Below are 26,389 nucleotides of genomic sequence, written 5' to 3' on the forward strand. Positions count from 1 at the left end.
AACATGTATCCTATTACACACAGAGTACATGTATCCTATTACACACAGAGAACATGTATCCTATTACACACAGAGTACATGTATCCTATTACACACAGAGTAAATGTACATCAGTACACAGAGTAGTTAGTAGTTTGGAACCTCCTCATTCAATGCTTTTTATTTATTTGTGTTATTTTCTACATTGTAGATTAATACTGAATATTAACACTTGTTTGTTTACAACATAGTTCCATATGTGTTCATTTATAGTTTGGATGTCTTCAGTGTTAATCTTCAAGGTCCAAACTGTTGACTGCTATGATGAGGAGGAGTTGGATGGTGATGATGAAGAGCAGCAGAGAGATGTTTCAGAAGATCACAGTGTTGTTCCTGAGGAGGATGAAGCAGGAGAAGCTGGCTGACTGTCTGCAGAGAAGTAAGAGGATTTGTGGAAAGACTGAAGCTGCTGATCAACAGAACATTTACTAAAGTCTCAGAATATCTTCACACAATTAGTCTTTAGGGGACAAACTGTCACCTTCACTTTATTGCTGCTTTGGTGCTTTAATATCCAGGTTACTTCTACTTCACTCTTTCTTTCTTGTGTTTTCATTCAGAACTTCCTGCTGGAGTTTGTGGACGTGAACTTAAATGTGGTCTGAAGAAGAAGTTCCAGAGAGTGTTTGAGGGCATCACTAAAGCAGGACAGCAGACCCTCCTGAATGAGATCTACACAGAGCTGTACATCACAGAGGGAGGGACTGCAGAGGTCAATGATGAACATGAGGTCAGACAGATTGAAGCAGCATCCAGGAAAGCAGACAGAGCAGAAACAACCATCAGAGCAGAAGACATCCTGAAAGGCTCACCTGGAAGAGATGGACCAATCAGAACAGTGATGACAAAGGGAGTGGCTGGCATCGGGAAAACAGTGTTAACACAGAAGTTGACTCTGGACTGGGCTGAAGACAAAAGCAACCAGGACATCCACTTCATGTTTCCATTGACTTTCAGAGAGCTGAATGTGCTGAAAGAGAGAAAGTTCAGCTTGATGGAACTTGTTCATCACTTCTTCAGTGAAACCAAAGCAGCAGGAATCTGCAGCTTTGAAGACTTCCAGGTTGTGTTGATCTTTGATGGTCTGGATGAGTGTCGCCTTCCTCTGGACTTTGACAACAATGAGCTCCTGACTGATGTTAGAGAGTCCACCAACAATCTCTGACCTGATGACTTCAGTGCACGAGTTGGTGCATGAGGAAGAATAAGGTCAGAGATGTATGAGGGAGCTTGATTATGGAGAGCTCTAAAAGTAAGGACCAAAATTGTAAAATTAATTCTAAAATGAATGGGTAACCAGTGGAGGGATGACAAGACTGGGGTGATGTGCGCTCTGTTGTGAGTGTGAGTTAAAAGCCGAGCAGCAGCATTCTGTACAGATTGAAGACACCCAAGTTCCTTTTTATTTAAACAGGTAAAAAGGCTGTTGCAAAAATCCAACCTAGAAGAAATAAAAAGAAATTCAGAAAATCATTGCAGTCAGTCTGAGAGAAAACAGGGATCCGAAGGGCAGTTGGGGACACTATGGAGCTAATGGTGTCAAACAAAATTTTGGGGTTTTTCTTATTCTGAGATACTAGCTGAGAAAAGAATTGCGTTCTGGCATTTCTCAGCATTTCGTTTAAGGATGCCCTTAATTCCTTAAGATGCAACCTGTGAACCTCAAGTTTAGTTAACTTCCATAGACGTTTTGTCTTCTGACAGATTCTCTGAAAACTCTTGATGGATTCATCAATCCAGGCACAAGGTTTTTTTTTGGAGAGATATGACTTGACTTCACAGGTGCCACTTTGTCTAGAATGTCCAAACAGTGACTACTGAAAGCACCAATTAAGACATCTGCATCACTATGACCCCCCAGCGAGCATGGGTCAAACAATGCAGAGAACCTCTCAACAGCATCCTCATTTATAAACTGCCTTTCAGCCCTCAAATTCTTAGGTAGACCATCCAGAGGAAAGGAAAGGTCAAAGAAAACACAGCTGTGATCACTAACAAGCACATCCTCAACATCAACATTTCCAATGTTTAATCCAAGGGAAAAAACAAGGTCCAAGATGTGTCGCTTTATATGAGTAGGTTCAGAGACATGCTGAGTAAAGTTAAAAGAGTCAGTGATGGACAGGAGTTCAGCAGCTATGTTACATGAGACATCATCGATGTGAAGGTTGAAATCCCCTTTTATTTAAACCTTCTCCAGCCTAATGATCGATGATAAAAAGTCTGTAAAATCAGCAAGGAAACCACCTGCTGGACCAGGAGGGTGGTAGATTAATACACAATAAAACACATCGGACACGCTGATCTTTATCATCTACCTTTAGTTTCACCAGATACAGTACAACAATGGCTACATGCACTGAGTAGTGACTGAGAAAATGTATTCTTCTTTGGGGGGAAATGAGCCTGTTTAGGTGGTTCAGGCATCTCATTGGGCTCTCCATATACAGGTCACATCCACTGGGAGAAAGACCTTGGGGCAAAGCTGGAAGGAGTACAGCGTATATATCCCATCTGGCCTGTGAATGCCTCAGGATTCATTAGGAGCAGCTGGACAAATTAGGCAGATGTACATCTGTTATGGTGGATTCAGCTTTGTTTGCTGCCACTGTGAGCACAAAAAATGGTATGGATGCACAACCTGGTAATATTTTGATTACAGACCTCTCACATGCAAGGGAGTTTGAGTAAAAGACTAACTATTTCTGTTACTACTGACATTAAGTGGGGAAATAAACAGCTGTTTGAGCAAAACAACTGTTTTCAGCCAATGAACTTGTTACAGGGGGAGTTGCAGAACTCAGGCGCAGACACAGGGAGACTGGCAGACAGGTGAATTAAGGGAAGAATTTTATTCAACCAGAAAACTAAAACAATACATAAATGGAGAACTGCACTGGGAGGAAACAAAACTAAACCGAACTACTACTAACAAACACTATGAATTCAAAAACGGAAGATCACAAAACTAAACTGAAATAACAAAACTAAGCTAAGGAGGGGCACTTACAAAATGGGGGGAACTGACAAAAGAAGGGGCAAGGAAGCAGGAAGTCTGGGGCAAACGGAGACGAGACCAGAGCTACTGGCTGGAGACAAAAGCAGGGCTAGTGAGAATCCAGAAGAAGAACTGAGTCCAAGTGAGGAAATCCAGTGGAAGGGAAAACAGAGTCCATGAAGGCATGTGGGTAAATGATCCAGCAGGGAGTGAATGACAGCACAGAGCTTAAATAGCTGGAGGTGAGGTGGAGAACAGGTGAGCTGATTGTTACAGCTGACTTTCATCCCAGCAATCAGCAGTTCAGGCAGTGAGAGAAAGACAGAGAGAGAGAGACAGATACAGAGGAAGAGAGACAGGTCAAAATAGACGCAGAAAAACAAGGAGGAAGAAAGAAAGAGGGAGAAAGAGGGAGAAGGAACAGGAGCAGAATCATAACAGAACTTTGGACAACCTAACATGTAATTCCATATTAAATAATAACCCTAAGTTGTTTCTTCCCATGCAACCGTCAGAGCAGATAGTTCTGTAATTGAGTGGTACACAAACAAACTTCCATCATGATTGCTGCTGGAGAGAACACCAGGCTCCCCTCTCCACCACCACCACCACCAGGAAACCTACAGGGAAATGATCAGCCTCCTTCATGAGGTGTACCCCATTAAGTGGGGCTTTCCTTCAATAACAAGTGCCCAGAAACAGCATGGAGCCTGAAGGACCCCACACTGAAAACTGGTATTCCACCAGGACACATGCAGAGAGGAAGACCCACACAAACATACACACTGAAGCAATGAAAAGCACATGGTGGGAAATCTGCAACAGAGATCTGATTCCAGTGTTTTTTGATTTGTTTTGTTTTGTGGGGAAGATGCCACAGATGCAGGCAATATCAGAGATGTCTTTGGGCTAAAACAAATCCTGTCTTAATTATTTCTTATTTCTAATTGCTGAGATCTTGGAACATCACGACATTGCACTCTCAGATGTTCAGACAGATTGTAAACAAACCACCCAGTTATTTAAATTACTTCATTTCAAGGTACAACTTATGTTTTCTTATTTCAGGGCTCTCAATCACAGAAACTTTGTTGCCTTTTTGGAAGAGGTGAATGCCACCTATGGAGATTTACAGATGCACACTGACATCGGATGGATGAGCCGCGGAAAGTGTTTGGAGAGATTTTTTGTGCTGCGCATTGAACACCCTGTGTTTTTAGAGGAGCGTCTTCGCTGTGATATGAGTGCATACTGCCGCAAACTCCGGGATATGGCTTTTCGGTGCGACATGGCCTTTCTTACCAATATCACTTCACATTTAAAGCACCTTAACGTACAGCTGCTGGGGAGATGCCAAACTATGTCTGATCTGTACGCACACATGAACACCTTTCGGCGCAAACTGGAACTTTTTCGAGACAGTTTCTCATCTGTGTCTCCAAATTTGGCACACTTTCTCTCCTGAGAAGAGATGCACCGAGATGTCCCTGCATGTGAAAAAATATTCCCAAAGCCGACATAGAAACTCTGCTACAGCGGTTCAATGATCACTTCCAAGACTTCCACGCCATGCAGCCACGAGTTGCGCTGTTCATGGCACCGCTCTCTGCTGCGGTCAGTGATCAACCCGCGGAGCTGCAGCTGGAACTGTACGAACTAAACTCCGACCCCTTCTTTCAGTCTCAGACAAGTGAGAAGAGGATTTCATATGTGTAACTGTGTTCATATTATTTGATTTATTTCGGAATACAAAGCCATGTTTCCTGATGAAACCTTTGGGAGTACTGCGGGGAAACAGGGTACCAATTATTGCTAAGACCCCATCTTGTACTTGTACATCCAAAATAAGAACTGTATTCTAATTCAAAATCAAACATGTTCCAGTCGTTTAGTTTGGAACCCTCAAAGTTGCACCACTGGTTTTTGCAGATTTCATGGTTCTTTTGGCTTTATCAGACTGCAACCTTCAGCATGAACAGCAGAGTATCAAGTGGCAGGAAGAGAGTAAGCACTTCCAAATTTCAGGTCAAGCTCTCTGATGGAAACTGGGGGATTGCTGCCTTTGTGGCTGAGGTGAGTTAGTGCCCCAAGCAAAAGAGTTCAATTATCTTGGGACCATCTTCATGAGTGATGGGTAAGTGGAGCGTGAGATGGATTAGTGCAGCATCAACAGTAATGTTGATGTGAGTGAATGTGAGTGTTGTATCGGATCGTCATGGTTTAGCCAGAAGGCAAAACTCTCAATTTACCAGTCCAACGACCCTCACTTATCATCATCAAAGTTTCCTCCGTAGGACAGCTGGGCTCAGCCTCAGAGACATCCAGAGGAAGGTCGCATCAAAAGAAACCAGCTGAGGTGGTTTGGGCATCTGATCAAGATGCCCACTGGCTACCATCTTTTGGAGGTTTTAAGGGAATAACCAACTTGAAGGAGATTTTGAGGTACATCCAGAGAGGGATTTCATATCTTTTCTGGCTGGAACATCTTGGAACATTTGGAACTTCCTGCTTGACCTGATGCTGTCATTCCTACCCAACATTAAATGGAAGCAAATAGATGGATGGAGGAATATGTAGATGCTGAGCTCTCCTTGTTTTTACTTTTAGGCAAGTTTCTCCATGTCTCATTACTGAATAAGAGCTGTATTCACGTCCTTTATTCACTGTAATACAGAGCTGGGATCACTGTTAAGTTAAAATTTCCCTTCAACCTGCTTCATATTATCTTTGCTACTAACAATCCCCTCTAGCATCCAAAACTTGTAGGAGAAAACACAAGGAGAACTTCCAGCCTTTTTCTGAAAAATGTTTACATTGTCCTACTTGTTTTGTCTGTCTCTGCTGTCATTGCCTTCTAGGTCATTATGCAGCTCTGCGCTCCCACATTCATCACTGCCACCAATGTCAAGGTCCTGTGAATGGGTCCCAAATTAACATTTCAGTTCAGAAGGCCTTATCCCCATAGATCTGCCAAGGCAACAGCATCACAAGCGAAACCTTCATCATATAAAGTTTCTGCATTCATGCTAAATCTTGTTGTCTTTCCTAAATGAACTGTACTTGACATTTTGCAATTTGGCCCCAGCAAACTGGCATGCACAGCAGCGCACACAATGAGTCCATTACACCGTCATAGTGCATTATTTTTATTTGTGAAACAGTAAGTCAAACTCTCAGCAGGAATCTCAGAGGGATTTTCTCCTTCCTGTTGTGGGTGGACCACCAGAGCATCAGTTCCCTGCCAATCTGGAGACACACACTTCATTAACACCCAGTTTCAGGAGTATCCCTCACAAGATGCAGTGCAAAACAGAAAACACCTCAGAGATTTGCTTGTGGGTTTCATGACAATTTCTCTAGTGGGCATGCTGAGAAGAATTCAGTCAGTTGGTTGTAACACGTGAAATTCTGCTGGCTACCTGGAACATCTCATTGCCTTAAGGACGTATTAGATGCCCATGTAGAGGTGTAACGAACCTGCTCTGTATCTGAATCAGAGAGGTAAAAATTCTCAGCTGCAAAGGCTCATTAGGCCAAAGACAGTTCTATAAAACCGAAGAGAGAGCACTGAAGTATGTGTGTGTGTTTGGAAATGTAATGTGGCTGGGAAAAATAGGCTCCTCATTAACACTGCAGGATGCTCCAGCAGTGCAAGTGGGGCCCCTTATGCCAGGCATTAGAGAACCGACAACCCGAGGAGGATCTCTTCAGAGTTTCCGAAACGTCATGCTTTCTCCTTTCCTTGGGCAAGGAAACCAGCAGTGCCCTGCCTGCTTATGAGAGATATACTTGTGGTTACTTTATTAGCGCCGTCTATAAAAATGCTGTTGTTTTGCAGCTACCACTGCATGTTACAGCTGGGATTCCCTATAAAATACATGGTCTGCAACCCCCTGAAATTGGCTACATCATGGTGAAAGCACTCTCGCACTCTTGGAAAGAAGTTCCACCTGTGTGTAAAATCAGAGATTCACCGACATAAATGCTTCCTCTGCTTGAACAGAACAGCCAGAGGTGTGAGAAGGTTTTCCCCTGTGCTACTACATCTGGTCTTTGTGCAGAATACACTCCTGGAAAGATGCCATGCAGTGAATTGTAACAACACAAGGATTTTACTTTTGGATTTGTGATTGTGAACACATATCCTGTTTTAGGCACAGTGTCACTTGATATTTTAGTTTGAATGTAGTGTTACAATGTCAGAGAAACACAGAAATACAGTCAGAAGGTGTCATTAACATTATGAAGTTTACACACTGGTTTCAGGCATGTATAAGCAAATTATACTGAAACATTTAATTACTCATGACGATCGGTGTACGTTTGTCCGTCTGTTTTTCTGTCTATCTGCAACATTACTCAAAAACATATTTGGATGAAATTTTCAGGGAAGGTCAAAAATGAAACAAAGACCAAGTGATTAGATTTTGGCAGTGATGCAACTTATAGTCTGGATCCACAGATGTGTTCAAGATTTCTGAATCACTGCGAGATAGCGGCACGGCGTCACTGTAACCATGACAACAAGTGAACACTGCGTCAGCTGCCTGCTGATGATCACATGATTGCAGTCCTACTACAAATTGACCATTGCAGACTTATCGGGACTTATCCGTCAGAAATCACAATTGATTCAATTTGTGTTTCCGAGTCCCATCAATTTGCGCCGCCCCTGCTACATATTTAGGTCACGCAATCCGGTATCCGTACATAATGTACACATGCATAACTCATGCCTGTGCTCAGTGCAAGGTCATTTTTTATTATTTCATCCGTCGGAAATGATACAATGACTGAGCAGTACCGCGCTCTGAGTGCTTTTCTTGTTATATATGAGATACTTTATGTTGCAGCTGCACAGGTTGATTTCTTGTGGTTTTTTTTTAAATGAATAATGCCATAGATAAAGAAGCCATGATGTTAAATATTTCACTGAAATGAAAAGGAGCTTCTTTTGTTTAAAAATAACTTGTTACTTGCACAGCTGCAAATTTGTCTTCTCATTTATTTTGCTGTGAGCGTTGGGTTCTGGAGACGAGGCCTTGTGTTTGTGTTGCAAATAATTCAACGACAAGTGAATGACAGTATAACAGAGCTCAAAAGACAAAACTACGGTCAGTAGAGCATTTTGTGGCCCCCAGTGAAGTCTCCTTAGTTTTTTTGTCTTTCAGTCTCAAACCAAGTCAAATTCATGGATTCAAGTGTCAAGTAAGTTGAGTCCAAGTGAAGTTGCAAGTCTGATTCCTTCAGCTCTGATGCTAAATGGTTGCCACATAGCTTGGCAATGCTTAACTCAAGGACACTTGAGCTCCTGAAATGATCCTGAAGTGATCCAACTCCAGTTAGGTTCAGAAAACTCATTGAAAATTGGTGTTTCGGTCACTATGCTGAGCTCTTGAAAATAGGTGTATAGTTGTCAAATGTGCACTGTTGAACACAATTTCAACCCTATTTTGAATTACACTACTTTGAATACTAAACTGCATTCTCAATTAAAAGTTAATGTGTTTTCTTCTGGATTACATTTGTTTGGATCCTATCACAAATACATTTTATGGAAAAAAATATTGTCATTTTAAAAAATTGCTTTACTGTTGCTGCTTTCAGATGCCAACCAATCATTTGGTAAGTCGGACTTTTAATCATGGTGAACCAAAACATGGAGAAGAAGCTTTAGATGTACAGAAAAGGTTATATTTGAACCCAAGCCGTGACTTTTTTCCTCACCTAATCAAGTGATTTCTGTGCCTAAACTTATCCAAGCTTACAGCATGTAGTTATCTTGTTGAAAATGTCATCCAAACTGTGATATTTTCCTAAACCTAGCCAAACAACGACAATAAGTGAAAGTAAGCCTTGTTCAAGTTGTAAAGGTTCTCCTTGTCTATTACAGGATTAGAATGCTAGTCACCTGGGTGAAGTTGCCGGTTAATGCCTCCATCCTCCCCTCTATACAACATTAGACCGACTTCGGTGCTGTTCCAGATTGGACGCTTTTCCTACATTTTTTCCTCCAGGAAATAATGTTTTTGCCGATGTCTTTCCTACAGTTCTAAATGTAGACATCACTTTTGTCACTGCTTGTATTGAAACACTCGCCAGGTGAGATTTTCAGATTTTTGTGCCCAGATGCAAAGAGAAAAGGGACTTTAAAAGAAAGGTCAGTATTGGGGAACGAACGGCAGGTGCTTCAGTCACAAAGACCACCTACTAGGCCTGCTCACTACTTTTATACATTTTATGGAGTACAATGTAGTGTGTCCGTGTGGAAGCATCTGTATTCTGTATGTCCCGCCGCTCATTTTTCCTCGAATTTGCCACCCCATGTGTAGAAGAATCTGCTACAAAGGTGAATTTAGAGCTATTCAGGAAGTGCTTATTAACCACGTCATTGTTGCTTCCTACAACCTAGTATTTTTGTGTTCCATATTGTGAAGTGTTAGTTTTATTATGCCTGCACTTGAAAGATTGTGAAACTGAGCCTATGTCATTGTAAATCACAGCTCTACTTTCTCAGATTTTAATTTCAATACACTGGAACTGTCAATAAATCACATTTAACTCAGGCTGTGCTCAGACAGCTCAGCCGACAGGGACTAAAGCTCTCAGCATCCTGACCCTTAACTGTGCACTAGATCTTATAGCTCCTCCCTTGGCTATATATTTTCTAGTTTAGCCAGGCTTCCATCAGATTACTCCCCACAGCATCCTCTTGCTTCACAGCCCCTCTCCTGGACGCGGGGAAGAGAAAGATGCTACCCACAAGCTGCGATGCCAAGACGAGTCTGTCTCTGTGGATTATTTTCCTCCGCGTGTCCGCCATGTGCGCCAGGAAGCAGCACGCTGATGCGAATGATGCTGACGAGTCGTGGCCTGAGAGTATTTCGAGGGCGAGATGTGCGTCGCGGTGTCTTAGTTTGCACAGCGTCGCTGCGCTCTCCACACCTCTGCAGGTAAGCGCATCGATGGCACCGGAGCGCGCAGGCTTCCAACTCCCGCGCTTTTAATAAAGCCACCACTTGCAATAAAGTCACATAGTCATAGTGAAGTTTTAGACGTGCTTTTCACCTTTCTGACAGGAAAAGGTGACCTGAAGCTTGCTTGAGTTTGGAAATCACTGTCACAAAGATTGGAATATGCGCCATTGCTGTTGAGTTTAGTTACATTACAGTTAAATTTCATGATTTAAAGCGATGTTATCAACCCTGTTACCAAGTCTTTCCATACTGTAATGAAATAGGTGGATGAAAATGATTGGCATTAATGCAAAGTCCACTCTAAACGTGAAAAAAATAAAACACTGGAAGAATTATTAGATTTGTTTTTATTGCAGACTGCAATTTCGTGTAAAAATGAACAAGTGTGTAACTCCCGTAATTCACTGCTGTAGAGCCACTGACTCAAACAGATGTGAATATCAGAGTGAAAACAATGTCATTGGTGTTAAATATTGCTAATAATAACTTCAGTCACAAAACTCTTCCTAAAACTTTCTGACAGACTGGTGCCACAGCAGACAATACGACTTGTTACACTGATTATATTGTTCATACAGATCCCTCATGTGTCAGTATCTATCTCTGCACTCACACACATAACCAGCCCCTCTTTGCCTCTTTGCTCCAGGCTTTAGAGCAGTTGGGGAAGCATTCTTGTACACTTACTTATACCAATGAGAACTGCACAGAATGACGATCCAGTCCACAAAAGAAGAGGAAATCAGACTCAATCATCCATGCTGTGCTGCTGTCGTTGCCATTGCTTGCTTTTATCTAGACTAAACTAACAACTAGACAACTGTAAGTAGCTCCAAGTGTTCAGAACTGCAGCTCAGACGTTCAGCATCTGATGTATAAGTCAGTATCCAGCATCCTGGAGGACTGAGCCAGTGACAGTTTGTGCAGCGCTGTCAGCTAATTGACTACTGAAGTGTGAAACACACTCACATTGACTTTATGGATGTGGGATGGATTGGGGGGGAACGTCCAAGTCAGACTGTGACTGGAATTCTGCCTCCAACTCTGCATGTGACTGATGAGACACAGTGTCAATGTCCAGTTGTTCCTGCTACAAAATAAGTCATCAGGACAGTTTATCTATGAAGGTAACATTTTGTCTACATATATGTATGTTGGACTTTCAGATGCTGCTAGAAGAAAATGATGACTGCACTGTGTTTAGGTATTTCATTATATTTTTACTATTCCCGTTTGGATTTTCAGGGCTGATTCCTATCACAAATTGTCATTGGATGTTTACTGATTTCTTCCTTTTCTCAAACTCTCGAGTTTTTGTGAAGAGACCCAGTTAAAGCCACTGTTTCCATCACTGACTGGAGTAGTTTACACTTTATCAGGTGCAATACAACAGGTCTGCCATGCATTCTATTTTTCCAAAGCTTTTCAATGTTTTCCACTCAGAAAGGACAACAATTCTGCTGCCCGTTTTTTTTGTTTAACTTCTACTGCAGTATTTGTCCTTGCAACAAATTCTAACAAGAGTTGTATGATAATGCAGACAATTTTCATAATTCCATAAATTGTTAAATGCTCTACAAAAAAAAATTTGATTCTTTGGTTGTCAGGTTTGAACTGTTCAGCTATTTCAAAAATGTTGAAGCTGTTTTTCTAGCATTTTTACGAATTTTGACTTTTCAGCGTTAGTGTCATTTCTCTTTTTTGGAACACTTTCCATGATGTAATGAAGCTACTTAATAATTATGCACACTTAATATAAGGTGTTAATCACTTGAAGTCACACCTTGTCTCATCACACAAATACATGTCACAGGGCAACGATTTGTTGAAGTGTGGCTCAGTTAGTCTTATGAAAGTTCAGCGAGAAGAACAACCTTCACTTCAATAATCCGCAACCCCGGAGGAGACAATTTAACTCAGCTCTCCATCAATCACGCTCTATTTACTTATTGGCAGAGCAAATGTCAGTGTTTGAAAGGCCACACGCTCTGGACTCTGTCAGAAAACCACTGACACAAATAACAGCGTGTAATCCCATGATCCTGCACTTCCATGTTGATTTGTAATATTGCTTCTTTCATTATTTCCACTCGATGTAAAATAAAAAATGTACGCAAAACACTGAAGCAATGCTCAGTCCTGTACATCACAAACACAAGAGTAAACAAAGAACCAAACATGAAGTGATTGACACAGCTTTTATGTTCCACATTCAATCTTTTTAGGACAAACTTTAAAAAGCGAACTAAGAAAACTGTAGATTTAATCAGCACAGTGACCCTCTGATGTTAATATTACATGAATAGTTGCATATTTTTCTCTTTAAGGATAGGGATCACAGTATTGCATTTTGTCCTTATGTTCAACAAATCGAACACAGCTAAATTACAGGATTAAAGTCTGATGTGCGACAGAATACGATGGACAATGTGAACACAATTAGATGACCTCGACTTCCCAGACAACCTGGTTTGACTGTGGTTCTCTGCAGTTCCCTTGTCAGTGGCCTCTACACCAAGGAAGGGTGTTAGGGCATAAGAAGAAAGGCTGATGTAGAGTCTGACTTCATAATTTATGTATAGTGCGTCACAGATGTGCAATTAATGTTTTAACTATGGTCGTTCTCTGACCTGTTAGTGAAACTATAATCTGTGGTTTTTACAGTCAAAATGATGCAAATGATGGGGGGTGTGGGTTTTAGCTCACTTAAGGCAAAGGCAGGGGACAAACTGGACAGGTCACCAGTCTATTACAGGGCTACACATAAAGACAAACAATCACACTCACATTCACACCTATGGGCAGTTTAGAGTTACCAATTAACCTCAGCATGTTTTTCAACTGTGGGAAGAAGCTGGACAACCTGTAAAAAACCCACAAATGCACAGGGATAACATGCAAACTCCATACAGAAAGGTCCCGGGAAGGCCGGGACGCGAACCATCGATCTTCTAGCTGCAAGGTGAAAGTGCTAACCACCAATCCACTGTGCAGCCATGTGTGTTGATGTAAAACTGACAAATCTGGAGAAGTGATGGAATGCACTCATGTCAGTGAGGTCACAGATCAAAATGTAAACAGGGCTACAAGCATATAAAGGTGCAAGAGTGCTTGCATAAATACCATAAAGTAATATGTTGCTTTAATATACACACTGTAGGTGGTATATGTGCAATATATGCATGTGTACATGTCAGGGTTTCCTCTACATTCCCAGCCTCCGTTCCTTCAAATTTCTTTTTTTTTTTTTTTAATTTTTTTTTAGTCGGCGCAAGATAACTCATAATATATTTTACAAGTTAAACAGACATTTGCAAAATGTTGATGGCCAGCTAACGTTACGTAGCCTAACATATCGGTAGCTTCAGGTAATTGGCCCCGGTGCCAACTCAGTGTCGCTAATGTGAGTAAACTATTGCTAGCATTAAGCTAATATCTACACACCATGTATGAATAACTGCTCACTGCATTTTCAGATGATCTTGTTCAAATTTTTTTTTTTTTTTTAAATTTTAACATTCAGCCTTTAAAAAGCCATTTTCAACTGGCCATTCAATAAATAGGTTGCACAAGGAAAATCTGCAGTCAAGTGTCATTTGTTTACGTTGCCACGGCTCCCGGACAGTCTGCTGCTGACAAAAATCCTAGAGGAAACACTGTCATGTTTATGCACGGTATATTCAGCCAAGCTAGAACTATATTTGAAGATAATATAGTCACACATGTTGCAGGGTTACTACACAGGAACAAGAGACAACTGATAAGTAAGGAGTGTACTCTGTTAATCTGTTTGGTATCTGAGGCTAACCAGGCAGTGCTGAACGTACTAAGAACCAATGTTATGCCAAACTGGATCAGCAGCTCCTGATTCTCTTTGAAATATCCGACTCCTTGTCCCACTAAGTGAACTGCAAAGGGTCCATCTTTAGGGCCTAAGTTGTCCTTCGGTTGGGTCAGCACCAGCCAAAGACATCATGGCAACAAGCCTGCTGTTAGCACATTTCCTCAGCTTGTTGGATAGAGAGCAAAAGGTCTTTGCAAAGTTTTCTAGGGGTGTGAATGTTGGTATACAGGTTGTGCAGCCAAGTGTTGGATACCCAACAAACAAAAGTGGTGAAACGTAACTGGAAAAGGTAATCGAAAACCAACCATAGAGACAAAAACAGAGGAACTGAAGAGTGAGAGCTGCACAAGACTTAAAAAAACAAGAACTCCAGTTGCTTTTTACTGAAACTTTTAGGAACAAACAGGAAAGCAGTTGTCTGGTCTCCTCAATACAAATGGTTTCTCCAGCTGAGGTGTCATTTCTTATAAGCTTTAGTAGTCCTAAAAACATACTGTTGAAAGAATTTCCCAACATTATTGTCAAGTGAAGAAGAGTCGCCTCTGTCGTTGATCTAATTGATTTTGGGCCTTTTCATTGGATTCATTTCATATTCTGGAGTAATACCAGTCTTTTCATTCAGAATGAGTGACCATATATGTGGGTGAAGAAAGAAAACCTGTTCAAAGTATATAAGCCTGGAATAAACCCGTAGATCAAACTGAGTCTGATGTATCCATTGAGCTAATTTAGAGGACTGCATGTTTTTTAAGACACGCAACAGAAAGGCTGTTCAGCCTGGAAATATGCTGCTGTGTGTTTACTTGACACTTTAACAACCTAGAAGATGAAACATCAGCTTGTTTCACAAGTCACACTGAAAAATGAATCTACTGTACCACTGTCTCACGGCTTGACCAGTGATCTTGGATCTGCACTCATTATTTTGTAGCAAATGGCTTTGGGCTCTCTGCAGGGAGCTGCAAGGACAGTCCCGCAGACTGGAGAGAGAAAAACTGTAATTTCTCTTCATACAGAAAAATATCAATTGAGCTATACAAAGTGTGAACTCTGCAGCTGTGTAATGTTCTTCTGACACTGTAATTATGTTGTTTGCCTCTGAGCTGTGACAGCACTAGCCTATAATTAGGACATTAATATGTGTTGCTCTGCACTTAATTGAATTAGACCAGCTTTTTCATTTGTGCTTGTCTCTTTATCTCCCTCTTCTTTATTCCCCTTCACAGAATAATGGATCGCTGGGCTGGTGCCATAATCATAAACAGTGCGCAAAGGTAGGTCACCTGTGGTTCTCAGTTTTGTTTAAAAGGCTGCAGCTCTTTGTGCCAATTTTACTTTCAACAGTCTGTAGTTCATTTACCTTTCTTTGGTTTGCGGAAGTATTCACAGACTTTTCCAAGAACAGTGACAGCATCAATAAATGCCATTCAAAGCATTTGTTCAAGTTCTAGCCCAATCTAGCAGCCATTGACGTTATCACAAGTCTTTAAGCCCCCTATGGTCTCTAAGGGCCAATTCATCGATGATTGATGTGGACTTTGAAAGCAGACACACACACAGACACACACAGTTGTATTCATACATCTGTTGTATTCAAACATCTGCTCCATATTTGATGTACTTCTCTCTAAACTCCAACTGCAATGTCAAAAGTGCCAAATTTAACAGAATTTGTGTTGCAGAATGGTTTGAGAATGGTTGTTTGTGGCTCTGCAGGAGAATAAACAATTTACTCATGCAGGAATGTTTGTTTAAGGGAGAGAATTTATGTAGCTTTAGGGTAAATCCTTTGTCAGAGTTGGTTTGGGTCTAGCTATAGATCTTCTCCACTTGCACTACTGTTCAAAAATTTGGGGTCACCCAAGATGAAAACTTACACTTTTATTCATGTGCTAACATAATTACACAAGGATTTTGTAATGATCAGTTAGCCTTTCCACACAATTAGCTAACACAATGTAGCATTAGAACACAGGAGTGATTGTTGCTGGAAATGTTCCTCTGTACCTCTATGGAGATATTCCATTAAAAATCAGCTGTTTACAGCCAGAATAGTCATTTACCACATTAACAAGGTCTAGATGTTACAGTTCAAGAGGCTCAGGAGCAGGAAATGAGACGTCAGACAGGAATAAAGTGAATAAAGAATTTATTTTACAGAGTTTAACAATCAGGACTACAAAAATAAACCGGACGACTACAACTGGAAACACAAAATGTAAACAGGAACTACAACTCAGATTGACTCAGGAAGACTCCTAGCGGGAGGGTGGACTAATCAAACTAAAGACTAACTCATGTAGGGTAAAACCCAGGTAAGAAAGATGCAGAGAAATATTCTAGGAATAAACAAGTGAAGTACGAATTCAATAAAGAAGCTGGCGTAAGCTTACAACAACTACCCAAAACGGCGGAGTTATTAAAACTCTCGAACAACAGGATATTAATACTAACCTGACAGGAGAACAATTAATTCGAAAACTAGATACGGAATACTAACCTGACAAAGAACTCAAGACCAAAATACTAATACTACCTGACAGAGAAAACAATAACTCTAAAACTAGAAAGGGTTTTCACACTAATGCTACGAGATGCTTAAACTGGGACTTAGCTGGGCTACTGAGAACAATAGGACTCCTTGGTAATGGTACAGGGAATGGGTTTGGACATGGCGTGTGGCCGAGGGTTGGAATTCCAAGGTATGGGTAGTTGCGGCGGCAGGCTGGGGGTGGAAGGACGCTAGTGGTGGAGAACGGCACAGGTGAGTGGATCTAACTCGGTTGTCAGCACAGGAGGAGGGGGGAAAACGACGACTGGACTGTGGGGGCCAGGGAACCGAAGGAACCAGGGTGAACGGAGCAGGAGCAGATGGGTCCGGACTAGCAGAAAACAAAGACAACAGGATTACCAAGGGTCCAAGAGAGCTTTCAGAGGCTAGAGTGAAACGTGCAGAGAACTGACTACTATTGAATCACAGTCTGGCGCTGTATGGTGAGTGGCGTCTGGTTTTATTGCGGCAGAGATGGCTCTTGATTGGATGAAGTCCACCTGCTTCTGCCTTGGCTGATGTTGATTGCGGATTGCAGACACCTGCCGCCACAGCCTCTCCACCAAGCACACCTAAAAGAAACAGAAGGGTCGGGGGAAGGATAGAGCACTATCTGGGCCCAGAAGCAGCAGGCCTGACACTAGACTGGATTTCTGATTCATTTAATGCTATCTTCATTGAAAAAATAAAAGCTTTTCTTTCAAAAACAAGGACACGTCTAAATGTCCCCAAACTTTTGAACAGTAGTGTATGTAATATTGTTGAATAGAGATGGGTTAAATTAATACCAGGAGAGGAACTTCTAACCATGAAGCCTTTATATTTTCTGTTTTGTACTGGAAGTGGATGTTGGTTTTCATTAGCCATGACTAACATTCTGCCAAATCTTTCTATCATTTGTTTTGTCATTCCTGATCTCTGATTGCTGAAAAGAAATGTTGCAAATAATGCCACTAAGACAAAGAACAAAATAATCATCAGGCTTGGCTGCTGCAATTTTTAACAGTGTTCTTAGCAATTTTGATGTTCATTTACAAAAATGCATTTCATCCAGAAACAATAACTTAAAGAAAAGGAAATTAATGTCGCTGCGACGTTGACAACAGAATTATCACCACACACTCCACTTCATATATATTGAAGTATAGATTGCATATGTGCTGGACAGTTTGCATATTGATATCAAGCACAGAAGCCAAGTAAACTACTTATTTTAGCTGGTCAGTCTAAAGATAGGGTGTCATGAGGGACCGCTGGTGTTTTCCAGAGTAATAAATCACTCTACCAATGCATAATGCGTATGTGTGTGTGTGTATATGAGAGTTCATGCCTGCCTGGATGCATGTTTGCAGGAATATAGATAGCTTTGTGTGTGTATTTGTGCTTCTCGAGGCAATAAATCAGCCCACATGTAAACCAGTGACAGTGTGCTGTGTGTGTGTGTGTACAACTGTATGTGTTGCTGCATGCTGGCGTACTATACTAGTTATTGCTTATTTCTCAGCTCTGCCATCCATCACTGAACTCGCCTCTTTATTCTCTGACACTCTATACATCATAGCGGTTTCCCAGCTGATACATCAACATTCATGATAGAGGCAGACTGTAATGATGGACTGCATCCTTGGCAAGCTCTCCCTATATTTGTATATTGAGTCCACATCAAAAATTCCCCATGATAATTTTCATCAACTGATGAAAGATGAGTTTATTTCTAATTCAACGACTCAATCCTGGTGTTTTTGAATCTTTAGCAGCGTCCACGAGGGATATTGTCTTGTTGTTGATTAATGGAGATATTAACACACTTTAGCAGCCTCTCACTGTGGTAACCATGCCATCCCAGAGAATGGTAATTGTGATGACATGCTGGGACCTCAGACATCTCCCCAGCTGCATTATTAAGAGCTGCTGAAGTGAGATTTCCAGGCCCTTTAATGAACGATCACAGGGAGGAAAGTTTTTAATGCCGGCATGAATTAGTTGATGGTAGCAAGAGCTGTCTCATCTAGTTGTGTGTTAAACACAGCGGTGCTTTTTATTAGCGCATGTTTTTTGATTGACAGAGAATCATACATTAAATGTTATTGATGTTGCAACCTGCAGTCTTAACCATCCTTCTCTGACGTTCTACCATCTGCACTGCTTTTTGTGATAAATTTCAATATTGGACTGCTTATCTGCTTTATTGAACCAGTGTGTTGTCATTGTTTCTCAGCGTATTATATTTGTTGTAATTCGTCTTTAAATGTTGTACAAAGGTTCATGGATTTGATCACTATAACTGGTCAAAACATGTTTTTTGGCTATATCTCATGAATTCATACAGTAATTCTGACAAAATCAGATGAAGATGTCAAATGGGATACAACTATGATGTTCTACATAAAAAAGGCCAGAGGACAACCTTGCTGTGACACCATATAATGTGTAAAAATACTTTTCTGGCATTTAAGTGTGACCGTATTTCACAGACAGAATTGGTGACAGGGTGTTCACTTGAAAATGTGGTGATTATCTGGATCTTCTGTGCTGCCAGGTTGAAGATGTGTTATGAAGCATCCACATTTTACACTTTGCAGTTTATTAGCAGGCACATTCATAGTCTCGAAGTAAGCTCAGCATGGATCTCACTGGCAATTATTCACTGGAATCATATCTCAATACACTGATCAGTCACCACAGTAAAACTATTGATAGCTGAAGTGTACATTGCAACGTTTTGCTAGGAAACCTTGGGCCCTGGCATTCATATCGATGTCATTTTGACATGTACCACCTACCTAAACATTGCTCCAGACCAAAAACAGTCCCCTGGCAGATCAATGTGCCCCAGTACATCTCAAAATCAGCTCGAGGAACACAACCAAGAGCTCAAGGCACTAATCCAGACTCCAAACTCTCTAAATTCCAATCCAGTGGGTCATTAATGGGACACTTTGGAACAAGTCCAATCCCAAAGTTCCATTTAGTGAACTGGTGCAGCATTGGGTTTGTCATGTTTTTACAATTAAGGTGTGAATGTGTGATATCAGAAAGTGTTAAAATACTTTTGTTGACTCATCTTGCACAAATTTCTGTTTCTTAAATAGAGTATAATTTGGAGTGACCTCATCTCAGAAAAATGTCACTACCTTTACAACCAAGCAGCATTCTCATTGTCGTTTTGAAAAGTATTTTCTCACTGAAAGGCAAGACGTTATGTAGCAAAAAAAGGTTTTTGTTTCAAAGAGACAGAAAATCTGCTGTAAGCAAGCTGTTTTCAAGTTTGCTGGAATTGAAATTACAGGTATCAGCTGGGTCATTGTGACTAGTCAGACTCTGGTGGTGAATGAAATTGTTAGAAATAGCAGTGAAACAGGACGAACCTGTCAGCAAGGAATTTAGGTTGGGTTTTGGAAAATACCCAGCACATTTAATGCATGAGTGAACTGGTTGACTGAAAAGAAATGACAGCAAAGCAATAAAATAAATGGCAGAGATATAAACTGATAGAATTTAGAACATTTTTGTGATACGTCACTTCGCTCAAAACATGAAAATGTAGTTGAGTTGTATAGGAACGTAATTCTTGGGAGACAGGGCTATTTGGAGAGATCCACAAACTTTTCATCCATCATATAAAAATGTATTACAGCACAGTAAGTTGTCTGCCAATTTTCCCAGGAGCCAACAATGGTAAGAAATCTTCTGGGACCAAAACCATTTTCTTTAAAAAAGGACGTCTGTAAGGACGCCTCTAGCTGTAAACAAAATTACAGTTTCTTGATCCATGGTGTTTTTTAAAAACTCGATGGCAGCCTAGACATGCTATTCTATGTGATTGTAAGTGGGTCATATACAAGTGGGGCCAAGGGTGAAACTCTACTGAGCATGTGCAATAGGTTCCACAACATGAAAGCAAATTGGACAAGAGGAAACCTTTTGAGCTTATGCACCTAATGAGCATTTTCCCATCAAATGAATGGACATCATCTTTGCGATTGGAATGCTACAGTCCCCTAATACACCCACGACTAGAGTAGCTAGCTGAACAATATTATGAGTCAAACCTTTGTAATTAAATATCAGTTCAGATAATGTTGTTTACAGTTACATTAGAGACAGACTGAAGTGTAATTATTCAAGTTTTTTCTTGCCCTGTGGCTCCTGATAACAACGTGGGTGAGGCGAGTTTGGGTGAACAGTCAGTACAGCTGTGTCTTGGGTGGCTCACTCCAAATCTCTGTGGCTTTTATTAAGGAGGGTAAAAACATCACATAACACGGCAAGGTCACCAAGAAGCATAGACACCGCTCTGCTGCCTGTGGACAAATCAAACGTGCTGCCAATCCAAATGCAGTTTACTGCTGTTGTAGCTCTTTAGGTTTGTATCCTTGAAGTCACTGAGTCAACAGTTAAAATCTCTGAATGATTCGATTTGACGCTTGTCTTCATATTCTGTTTTACTCGAAAATTTCATGTGTGTGTCAAGGAGTGTGGGTAGATAACAACTTCTAGTGAAATAGTATAGATGGAGTAAAGTCTAAGTATTTGCTGTAGGCATAAACAACAAGTAGAATTGATCTTGTTCAGAATTAATAGAAAAAGGAGTGGAGAGTGCAATGGACAGATGGATTGATAAAACATAACCACTAATGCTGGAGTTGTACCAGCTCAGCTCTCAATTTACCACTCTCCCTATGTTCCAACCCTCACCTATGGTTATGAGTTCTGGGTAATGACCAAAAGAAATTGGGGGCGAGGAGTTTCTACATCTGGAGGGAGTTTGGAGCTCGAAGGGAGTCAGTTGTTCTGGCATCTGCTTGGAAAAGGGTTTTGGACGACTTTCTTTGGAGGTTTTGCGGGTTCACCAAACTGAAGGAAACCCTGGGGTAGACCTAGAACTTGCTGGAAGGATTACATATCTCATCTGGCCTTGGAGCCCCCAGAAGGAGCTGAAGATAACATTGCTGGGAAGCATGATGTCTGGAGGGCCTGCTACCACTGTAACCTGACCTTGGATAAGCAGAAGAAAATAGATGAATTGAGAGTTATTCTTTCTTGTAAAAGTATGTAATATCGTAAGACTCACTCATGCACTACCATTCAAAAGTTTGGGGACACTCAGAAATGTCCTTATTTTTGAAAGAAAAGCATTTTCAATGAAGATAACATTAAATTAATCAGAAATACAGCTGAGACATTGTTAATGTGGTAAATGACTATTCTAGCTGGAAACGGCAGATTTTTAATGGAATATCTACATAGAGGTACAGAGGAACATTTCCAGCAACCATCACTCCTGTGTTCTAATGCTACATTGTGTTAGCTAATGGTGTTGAAAGGCTAATTGATGATTAGAAAACCCTTGTGCCATTATGTTAGCACATGAATAAAACTGTCAGTTTCATGGAAAACATGAAATTTTCTGGGTGACCCCAAACCTTTGAATGGTAGTGTATATATTAATTATTAATAATTACTACATTTCTGGAGTTCGAAACAAACACTTAATATTTTAGCCATTACCAAGAGATTAACATCATCCAAATGGTAAAATAAAACTAAATTTAGGACACTAACACAGTTTGTTTTTGGAAATTTTCCACGTCTTGCTCAGCGTTTGAAGGATTTGCTCATTTCCAAGTATTGATGCATCCCTGTTCAGCTTTTAAGCTCAGAGAGGCCTGATGAGGAGCTTGTTGATGCTTGTTGCTGTGAGAAAGCCCATCACTTTGGTTTGTGATCATTTGGCCCCATGTCGTCCTTGTGGACCTTGGTGGTAATGAGTGCTTGTTAATCCTTCTGTCACTATTTCCTCCAGGCAGATAGCCATTTGCAAATGCCAGAGTTGATTAGGAAGACACTTCCACACTGTCCGAGTTGATTCAGCTCTGAAGAAAAGGGCTTAAGATGGCACTGTAGCATTGGACCCGTGGAGGGACATCATGTGTATTCACTGACGCTGACGTCCTAGCTCACAACTTAGACAACTGGCATCGAGTGTGGTGTACCGACATTCTCTCAGTAGCACTTGGCAGTCATTAGTGGACATCAGTACTCCCTACAGCCTTGTTGTGATGTTTGACTGAGCGCCAGACATCCTTTTCTTTCACCCTTCCTCACCTCAAACCCACATTTTCACGTGGATAAAAGTACTTGTGGGATAATTTGCTTGCAGTTTGTTTCTCAGGAAAAAGCCGAGGTTTGTCTGTGGATGTTTAAAGGTCTGGAACGCTTTCAAAGACAATGCAAATTGTTGAAACAGGAATCCAGAGAAAAACACGGGGCCTGTTTCCTCTCCGAGGGGTTTGTCTGGGCAGTGAATCAAACAGCATCGAGCACCAAAAGAACAGCGTTTTGCACGGTCAGCAGAGAAGTTGTCTCCTCTATTATCTCTTTTCTCTGGTTGGTCATGGAGGAGTGAGGCGCATCCACCACCAAAACACACACACACACGCATGCATGCACGCACGCATGCACGCCTTCCACCAGCATCACTTCAGAGGACGTTACATTGATTCATTTCCTGGAGACTTAGCCCAAACCGAACTTCAGCGACTACTTGCTTAACCACAACCCTGACCTTTGAGTTTCACCTTAAACTGTAGTAATTCACTTTCTGGGAAGGAATGCAGGTCCCCACAACTTCAGCAGTACAAATACACGCTCACACTGTAGCAAAACACATAGAAGTCACAATGTGCAACCTGAACAGCTTTGAATCTGAATGACTTCCAATTAAGCATGAAATTCTGCAGCCCAGACATATGTATGTATATATATGTGTGTGTATATATATATATATATATATATATATATATATATATATATATACACACACACCCACACACACACCCACACACTATATTGCCAAAAGTATTCGCTCACCCATCCAAATAATGAGAATCAGGTGTTCCAATCACTTCCATGGCCACAGGTGTATAAAATCAAGCATCTAGGCTGCAGACTGCTTTTACAAACATTTGTGAAAGAATGAGTCGCTCTCAGGAGCTCAGTGAATTCCAGCATGGAACTGTGATAGGTGTAAAGCAGCCACCACTGGACTCTAGAGCAGTGGAGACGCCTTCTCTGGAGTGACCAATCACACTTCTCCATCTGGCAATCTGATGGACCAGTCTGGGTTTGGTGGTTGCCAGGAGAACCATACTTGTGGGACTGCATTGTGCCAAGTGTAAAGTTTGGTGGAGGGGGGATTATGGTGTGGGCTTGTTTTTCAGGAGCTGGGCTTGGACCCTTAGTTCCAGTGAAAGGAACTCTGAATGCTTCAGCAGACCAAGACATTTTGGACAATTCCATGCTCCCAACTTAGTGGGAACAGTTTGGAGCTGGTCCTTCCTCTTCCAACATGACTGTGCACCAGTGCACAAAGCAAGGTCCATAAAGACATGGATGACAGAGTCTGGTGTGGATGAACTTGACTGGCCTGCACAGAGTCCTGACCTCAACCCCATAGAACACCTTTGGGATGAATTAGAGTGGAGACTGAGAGCCAGACCTTCTGGTCCAACATCAGTGTGTGACCTCACAAATGTGCTTCTGGAAGAATGGTCAAAAATTCCCATAAACACACTCCTAAACCTTGTGGACAGCCTTCCCAGAAGAGTTGAAGCTGTTCTAGCTGCAAAGGGTGGACCCACGTCATATTGAACCATATGGATTAGGAATGGGATGTCACTTACGTTCATATGCGAGTCAAGGCAGGTGAGCGAATAATTTTGGCAATATAGTGTATATATATATATATATATGTTGTCTTGGCTACCAGTCGGGTCTTAAGCGCTTTCTCAAATCTCTGTCTACCACATCACAAAGTTCCCCCCAGTCAGCTTTATTCGATCAAGTGGAATGCTTGATTTAAACTTGAAATGGGGCAGAAAACTAATGACGCTGAGGTACAAAGGGAATGGCACGAGAGTGGGAATGTCAGTCTGGATTCGCGGAATAGTCCTCTGGTGGAGACCCGGGAGTTGAGATATGAGATGGCAGGCCTGCAACAGGGCTATCAGTCATGCTTCAAAACATTCTTCATCGCAGAGCAGGAAGACTTGTACTCCATGTGCACTTGGTAGCCCGTTTGGCAGCAACTTTTTCTTCTCTCTCTCCTCGTCTTACCACGAGGTGGTACACATCACTGGCTCCAAGGCAATTGTCAGCTCTCCAAAAGCCTCTGTAACATGGTGACAGAGTGACATTGAAGTGGTAATACCAGTATAATCATGCATTAATGTGGAAACTGATCAAAGATATCTCGCATCAAAAAAATGCACTCACATTGATACAGAAGAGAAAAACCCACATTGTTCCTTGGACAAATAAAAATCTGGATTCATATGGGAAAATGGGATATTGATGTCACAGTTCCATTTTGCTGTTGGCTATCCAAATCATTTTGTTCATTCAGAGGCCAAACTGAGAGAGACTGGACTTGAAATGTTGCAAATAAACCCTCATTACACCCGGAAATTGCAGTACGTACAGTGGGTCAGAGTTGAAAGAGGAAGTGTTTGCCCTAACTTTCAAATTTGATCTTGCAGGGTTGTTTACACACTGTCTGATCTGCTTGTATTTCTTGTTTTGTAGTGTATTTTGCCATTTTCATTTTTAGCAGTATTGCTGCATTCTGAGATGTCAGTCATTCAGCCTTGAGAAAGCACAGTTATATTGTCATCTGTTTGTCTGTTAGCAACATTACTCAAAAATGGACCAACGCATTTGGATGAAATTTTCAGGGAAGGTCAGAAATGACACAGGGACCAACTGATTAGATTTTGACAGTCTGGATCCACAGATTTGTTAAAAATTCCAGTGTCGTTGCGAGATAGCAGCACGGCGTCACTGTAACTATGACAACAAGTGAACACTACGTCAGCTGCCTGTTGACGATCACATGATTGCGATCCTACTACAGATCAAACCTGTGGACTTATCCGTCAGAAATGATACATGGAACAATTGATTAAACTTTGGGGGTGTTTCCGAGCCCCATCAGTTTCCGCTGCACGCTACATATTTAGGTCACGTGATTCGGTATCCGTACATAACGTACACATGTATATCACATGCCTGTGCTCAGCACAAGTTCATTTTGTTTGTGGGTACATCTATATTAAATGGCCACATTCTATGGTGCTGTGATTTCTGATCATCAAACGAATAAACTGTCATGGTCCCTCCCTCCTCGGTGCTACACCCCCGGCCAGCGGACAATCCCGGCCGATTGGACACAGCTGCAGAGAGAGTGCAGCTTGATTTGACAGTCAACAGTTAGCATCCTTCAGTATTTATAGTTATTGAAATTGTATTGCTGCTGTGGTGGCATTGTCACATGTGCATATTTCTTTGCCGGATTTTGCACTAAATCTGTCACTTTATCTCACGGTCGTGTTTACATTTCACTCAGTTCTGCTTTTCTTAGTTCTTAGTTGTTGCTCGGCTCTAGTTTTGCTTCCTTTGTTCTTTTTTGCCCTTTAATATCCTATTTTCTAAGAGTTTATTTAATGCCTACTGTTGCACGAAAAGAAAGTAATGTAATTTGGATTCTTGGTATGCCATGAACATATGGAAGAATTGACAATAAAGCTGACTTTGACTTTTGACTTTGACATAGTCATAATAACAGCAGAAATGATACATGTTGACATAATTCAAGCAAGTTGATGTGAGTTGATTCTCATGCTGTGGTGAAGTGAATGAAAAATAATTGCTGCGTGGAAGGTTTGGAAGAATGTATAAAAAGCATAGTTTTGACAGACCCTCCAGGCAGATAGTTATGTTTTGTAAAATGCACAGCGGGGAAACCCACGTTATATTCATGTTATCAGAGCTGGGTGAGAGTGGTTTGATCTCAGTGGGCAACTAAAGAGAGCAAACTTTTACCCAACAATTGATTTTTACTGTGTGAATGAATGTAAAGTAACAATCCAGGTTTAACATAAAAGTAGGATTTGCCATATGAATGTTCTGGACCCGTGCAT

The 26,389-nt window shown here is 41.2% G+C and overlaps 2 protein-coding genes across 2 annotated transcripts in view; both read left to right on the forward strand.

Moving 5' to 3' along the window:
- The first annotated feature begins 325 nt into the window (after positions 1–325).
- Positions 326–2,852, forward strand: LOC111580248 (NLR family CARD domain-containing protein 3-like). Its single transcript, XM_023287875.3, has 2 exons — positions 326–418; positions 600–2,852. Exons 1-2 carry the CDS (start codon positions 328–330, stop codon positions 1,202–1,204), a joined length of 696 nt encoding a protein of 231 aa, XP_023143643.2. The 5' UTR covers positions 326–327; the 3' UTR covers positions 1,205–2,852.
- Positions 2,853–9,674: 6,822 nt separating this feature from the next.
- The window catches only part of anos1a (anosmin 1a), a 43,105-nt gene continuing 26,390 nt past the window's right edge, over positions 9,675–26,389 (forward strand). The window contains exons 1-2 of the mRNA XM_035956108.2: positions 9,675–9,990; positions 15,085–15,132. Of these exons, the coding sequence (XP_035812001.2) occupies positions 9,790–9,990; positions 15,085–15,132 (249 nt within the window). The 5' untranslated portion in view covers positions 9,675–9,789. The remainder of the gene's footprint in view (positions 9,991–15,084; positions 15,133–26,389) is intronic.

This window comes from Amphiprion ocellaris, chromosome 24, assembly GCF_022539595.1.
Source record: "Amphiprion ocellaris isolate individual 3 ecotype Okinawa chromosome 24, ASM2253959v1, whole genome shotgun sequence".
Lineage (NCBI taxonomy): Eukaryota > Metazoa > Chordata > Actinopteri > Pomacentridae > Amphiprion > Amphiprion ocellaris.

Excerpts from the sequence above, each read along its gene's own strand:
- LOC111580248 (XM_023287875.3), top strand. The coding sequence starts at position 328 with ATGAAGAGCAGCAGAGAGATGTTTCAGAAGATCACAGTGTTGTTCCTG. Across the intron at positions 419-599 it reads GGCTGACTGTCTGCAGAGAA|AACTTCCTGCTGGAGTTTGT; the intron begins GTAAGAGGATTT and ends GTTTTCATTCAG.